The sequence below is a fragment of the Asterias rubens genome, chromosome 4, assembly GCF_902459465.1.
Source record: "Asterias rubens chromosome 4, eAstRub1.3, whole genome shotgun sequence".
Lineage (NCBI taxonomy): Eukaryota > Metazoa > Echinodermata > Asteroidea > Forcipulatida > Asteriidae > Asterias > Asterias rubens.
In genome coordinates, this window is record NC_047065.1 from 10,894,480 (window position 1) to 10,901,011 (window position 6,532).

Here is a 6,532-nt window from a genome sequence, read left to right on the forward strand (position 1 = left end):
TGTTTTGTAGAAATTATTAATTTGTTTAATTACACAGAGTACAGGATAGAGTTGCGCTTCCACCGATGAAACCTCAGTCGGAATCATGGCCTCATGAAACTTTCGAACGCCATGGCAACAATACCAAAACCAATTAACAAATCCATTGTGTTTATAATAATTATTACATGTTGTTAAATAAACGCCAAAATCGGGGTAAATGGCTGTCTGAACCCTTCCAATTATGCCACACGCGCCAAGCGCGCCCACCGAGAGAGAGAGAGACGGAGAAGGGAGGGGGAGAGACAACCAAATACCCCCATATATAGGCTACTGAGTCACAACATGCACATCATATCAGGATACCCTCTGCCTACATCATGTTTGAAACAATGAATGCTCGCAAATTACTTCGGAACAATTGATTCCCAAGGGAAGATAAATGCACACCATCGTATGAAAAAAGGCTTACCTCAGACCAAATAAATTGGGGGTGATGAACACAAAGAGCCTGCACTGCTTTGCATTGAGACGCTGCCCAACGATTAATCGTTCGGCGTTTACGTTCCAGCGCCGATTGCGAACGCGCGCCCATGTAAAAAACACGAGGCAGCATATCTGACCAAACAATAGTCGAAGTTGGGTCAGGCACAATCACGGAGCATCACTGCAATTTGCTGCCGCAGTGCAAACTCATCAATAGTTACGAGGTCATTGGTACCTAAATGAAAAATCAACAAATCTGGGGGAGGTGCCCGTTTTCGGAGGTCATTAAGCAGGTAATCATAATTAGCCATCCCAGCCCCACCTTCGCCTTTCCAATAAACCCGGGCTGGAATCCCGAACGGACCTTCAGCTCGACGCACCAAGGAGTCCCCAACAATCCAAACTGAACCTACGAAATAAAATTAAGTGAAATTGAATCCCGGCCCAAAAATGCATGAAATAACAAACAAGCTAACATGAAAATGGTACCCCCACCCGGACAATCAGCAGCCCGATTGCAGATTGCAAGTAGGGATCGGGCGAATGTAAGACAAAAATGCATTGGAACGCCACCGGCCCATAGCACGGATATTGTCATGAGAGACCCCGAGAGCGGCTGCGGACGATGCAGCACCGATGCGGAACGAGTGCCCCCGAATTTGTTGTCCGCCTAGGCCAGCAAAGAAAACTGCCTTACGTAACACCGAATTGAACTGGTACCGAGTCAATGGACTGCTATCAAAGTGACAGAAAAACGGCCCGGGATACTCGGGACGGATAGCAATAAAATCTAAGAACCCTTGAACGGGGCATAGTGATTTAGAACTAGTAGTGACAAGACGAATGCGCTGTGGAAAACCATGTTGATTATTTTTTGACTGCCGAAAGGTTAAGCCAACAAACTGATCATGTGACCCCGGTTTCGAAAATTGCACATCCCCGAAAACTAGTACGGACTCCTGTACCCGGGAATTGGAAACCACGGCAAACTCGCCTACGCGTAAAAAACCGAAAAAGGCACCCAGGAAAACTGCCTTGAACATGGTACTTTCAAATTGAGACGCGCAAATGTGAGGAGAGTGATCAAGGCCGGCTGTGCAGATGATGCCCTCACCTTAGCCTTCCGTTTCCCTTGGCCTTTCTTATTCACAGCCGCCGACTGCATCGTGGAACGTCTGTCCATTGGATAGGCGCCTTCCTCATCGACATCGTCAAACCGAGCCGGACGCCGTCTAACTCGAGGCATGATTTCCGTATGCTGGCCAAAGTTGTTATCCCAAATAACTGGAAAAATTTCTATTCCGTATTAAATACTCCTTCTGGAGCGAAAATATTATGAACAATCTCCTGCACTGCTTGCAAGCTTTATCCCAAAACGAAACTGGAAAAATTGACCTTGAAAGCTAAATCAAAGACTAAAATTCCTTCATCAAAAAATTATTCATATCTTACCACATTGAAAGACTGTGACGAAGTGACAGATAAAATAATAAGCCCGCCAAAACAAAAAATCCTGATGGGGGGAATCACCATGATTGGTTAAAACAAAAGTAAATGTAATACACTGATTTGCTACATTGTTAAATTGCAACACAGCATGACCCAGAAACCCAGCAAGTGATTTTTTGCAAACTATGCCATGGAAAACAATTAAATATTGCTTGTAAGAAAAACGCTGTGGGTATGCCCGGAACAGACTGTGTACAATGAAGGTTACGCTGAGTATAAGGCCTTTTATCCTTAGGGTGATAAAAGGAATTGTTATAAATATAAATAATGATAATTGTTTTCATGTGCTACACTGTATGTAGATTGTCCATTTTACATCTTATTTATTTCAAGTGGCATTATTTTATAACTAGACTCAGTTCTGGACAAAACTCAAAAACCATTTATGACTTATAATTGAAAAACACTAAGTGATTCATCCTATCTTTGTTTTCTTGGTACATGTAGGTTCCTGCAACTATCAACCGATATTTGAGAGATTACCAAAGGGAGGGAGTGAAGTTCTTGTACCAGCGTAATAAGAATTGCGAGGTTGCTATTGAGAGATGACATGGGATTGGGAAAAACTGTCCAGGTACGACAACTTTCTTGTTATGAGTTTTAGGCATCCAGCAGGAATATTATAACTGCTTTAAAGTCATTTGACAATTATTGGTAATTACTCAAAATAATTATTAGCATAAAACCTTTCTTGGTGACGAGTAATGGGGAGAGGTTGATGGTATAAAACATTGCGAGAATCGGCTCCCTCTGAAGTGCCATAGTTTTTGAGGAAGAAGTAATTTTCCACGAATTTGATTTTGAGACCTCAGATTTAGAACTTGCGGTCTCGAAATCAACCATCTAATCGCACACAACTTTGTGTGACAAGGGTGTTTTTTTCTTTCATTATTATCTCGCAACTTCAATGATCGATTGAGCTAAAATGTTCACAAGTTTGTTATTTTATGTATATGATGAGATACATTGTCCACTGTCTTTAAAGACAGTGGACACTATTGGTAATTGTCAAGGAACAGTCTTCTCAGTTGGTGTATCTAAAAATATGCATAAAATAACAAACCTGTGAAAATTTGAGCTCAATTGGTCATCGAAGTTGCAAGATATGAATGAAATTAAAAAAACATTCTTGTCACACGAAGTTGTGTGCTTTCAGATGCTTGACTTCGAGACCTTTAAATTTTAAACTTGAGGTCTCGAAATCAAATTCGTGGAAATTACTTCTTTCTCGAAAACTATGTCACTAATGTTTTATACTACCAACAGCTCTCCATTACTCGTTACCAAGTAAGGTTTTATGCTGATAATTATTTTGAGTATACTACCAATAGTGTTCACTGCTTTTAATTCTTTTGTTTTGATCTGCAGATCTGGGGATCCTGTTTCAGCTTTGTGAAATTTAGGGTAGTGTGTTATAACTATATTTGAGAATTTTTTTTTAACAAATTTTTATTTACAAATTTTCTTTAACCATAAAAAATTATTCATAGTGAAAGAGCCCGAAAAGTTAAGTGAATGCATTTAGATCAGTGAGGAAATGTCGTCTGCAGCAGAATCATTCAGTCTGGTTCCCAACATAGTCGCCTGCGATTATCCGTTATGAGAGGCAGAAACAAGATGCTAGTTTCCTCTTTATAAATTTGCCCATTAACATGGATAGAAACTTAGGCATAAGTTTAGCCGCGAGGGGCAAAGCTAGCAGAATTTCGTTCTCAAATTTACAGTTGTTTTCAAACATTATGAGGGAAAATATATTTATGAATGGGAATCAAAGTGTGTTGAATCAGTTTTAAACTAGTGGTTTAAACCCGCCGAGGCCTGGGTTCTTAATAATTTTACCTCAACTTCGTATGGTTAAATTATCAAGAACCAGGCCATGGCAGGCTTAAACCACCAGTTTGAAACTTCCTCATCACATATTGATTCCCTTATTAATGACCATATGAAATTCTCTTTACAAGGGTTTCACTAACTTGTTCTTATTTCTCTGCTCTCATTATTTTTCTTGTTCAGTACCAACACCAACCACATTGATAGGTGCCCAGTCCTGCTGTGATTTGTTTCGTTATTCATTTTTATTTCAACATATCTTGTAATGTTTTGTATTCAGGTTCTGTTGTCAATTTATCATCCTACTTCTTATCTGTATCTCCAGGTCCTTGCCTTCCTTTGAACTGTGCTTGGAAAGACTGGTACCAGGGAAGACTGCCCAATACGCTTGCCAGAGTTTTCAAAGAAGGTATTGTATTCAATTGAATAAAAAAAAACGTAAAATTCATTCGGATTACAACAATAGCTGATGGTACTGTACTTGTTTGAAACAATAGAGAAAAACAAAATAAATACAGACAAAATAACAGTTTGTGAAGATTGGTATAAAACCTGATTCTGGTCTTTGACATTATAAGTTTGTTTTTTGGGGGTTATCCTTGGTTATAGTTGTGCAGCATTTCTATCTTGTGTTACATTTTGGTTTATCTTATTTCATTGTCTTTTCTCATGTTGTTGTGTATGTTTTTTTGGCACGTTCTTACTATATTTTTAACCAAATAAATTCATTCAGTCAATCAACCAATCAATCAATTAATCAATCAATCAATCAATCAATCAATCAATCAATCACTCAACTAATGCTAGTTGTTCATTATACAGAGTGCGATACACAGTATACCCAGCCGTCGATTTCACCAAACTCTCCCTAACTTACGATTAATAATAGGGCTCAGGACGAGTTAAGTTCCGTAACCATACTAGTTAGGACACATTGAACCCTTCCTAAGTTTGGATGAGTTACTCGCCCTAACTCGAGATCGGGATTAATCCTAGTTTGTTTTTAAATGGGCAGCGTTTGCAACAAATTTCGGGTCAGGAAAGCGTGGACTTGGGGAAATTGACATGGCAAGGCTCCCCACTATTATCTCTGAATTACTTCAAGTTTACACTCCGTCATGGAGTCTTTGATTATGTTCCATGCTTCTCATCATTAAACCCAAATCTCGACACTCATGGAGTGACAGGTCTTTTTCCTCAGCTTTGCCACGCATCTGGAACATCATCATGCATCATCATTATCATCATTCTCTTAATCCATCATGGGGGACGTTGAGCCGCCTGTAGCAGTATGCTATAAGCAGACTGACTCAAGTCTAGTGTTTACTTCCCATAATGCATTGTACCACCTTATAACATGGCCGCCCGCATGCAACAGTCGATTCTCATTATCTGGAATCAAGCTCGACTTATACATGTATAACCCATTACATACGAAGTTGTATCTTTTTACACCGCCCATCCAATGCATACTGATGCAGATCACCACAGCAAGGCCAAAGAGGGAATGACGTATCCTCTCGGATGTCCTCAACGCGGTGGTCTCCGAGATTGTTGCATTAGTAATGAATTAGGACCACCGGACACCAAGAATGCGTCGTTGACACCTGAGGGTGAAGGCTTGGAGCATTCCTGTGTCGTCTGCTCGGAGTGTCCATTTTTCTGAGCCATAAGTAGGACGAGGAGGACACAGGTTGTAAATACCTTCAGCTTGGTTGTGAGCTTGAGGCGTTTGTTCCTCCAGACACAATCTCATTGGCCAAAGGTGGATGAGGCAAGCCCAAGACTTTGGAGATTTGGGGGAGGAGTAGCCTGAGGAATGGATGTCACAGTCTAGATACCTGAACTTCTGCGTAATTTGGACAGAGTTACCCTCAACGTTGACTGAAGCGGTTGTTTGGCAGAGGCTGGTACAGTTCTGGATCTTGGTTTTGGCCCATGATGTGTGCATCTCCATCATCTCAGCTTCTTCCTCGAATCTTTGGAGTGAGACAGGCCACTGGGCTGGCTCTGCAGCGTCGTACTGGCACTCTCTACCACTTAATCTTAGATCTTTTCTTTGTACCACAAAATTTAAATCTTTCTCAAAACTTATCTTATGCCACAGGTTTTCAAAGACTAATTTTGTTGTGTCTGTTTTCTTTCATTTTGTTTTTGGTTTTTACTACGCCTTGAACACCCAGCATGGTGGATATTTGCACATTACAAGACTTTAGTTTTATCATTACTTTTAGTTAATACCAAGCAGGCCAACCAAGGGTCGTTTTTTTTTATTTGGAAATCAAGTCAATTATTTACTATATTTCTGTCGGATTTCTTTATTTTTCTTAGATAGTCAGCACCACAGACTTTTTCTCAAGAGAGTACTCCTTCCAGCCAATCAAATGGAGCACTACAAGAAGTCTTGCTTGGCCAATCAAAGCAAACCTCTTATAAAATGAATGAAACAACAGTTCACTCAGAGGAATCAGGAGGTATGATATTCAACCCTGAACTATTGATAATAAAAAATGGTATCAAAATGAGCCTTTGATAAACAAGTTTTATTTATCATTTCTCAAATTGGTGTGACTTCGAAGTAAAGTAGTGACATAATGTTTGACTTCAGATACTGTTTTGTAATGTTTTAAACACTTTCAAGTAATGTGTTTTCAGCTAATTATTGTTGTTCAAATTCGAAAACAATCTGTATATTATGTCTTTAACACTCATGTATGCAACTTTGGTG

General features: G+C 39.8%; 1 protein-coding gene across 1 annotated transcript; it reads right to left on the bottom strand.

Moving 5' to 3' along the window:
* Positions 1 to 813: 813 nt before the first annotated feature.
* Positions 814 to 5,761, bottom strand: LOC117288920. Its single transcript, XM_033769794.1, has 2 exons — positions 5,509 to 5,761; positions 814 to 1,558 (listed from the first exon to the last, which is right to left on the bottom strand). Exons 1-2 carry the CDS (start codon positions 5,759 to 5,761, stop codon positions 969 to 971), a joined length of 843 nt encoding a protein of 280 aa, XP_033625685.1. The 3' UTR covers positions 814 to 968.
* Positions 5,762 to 6,532: the final 771 nt, after the last annotated feature.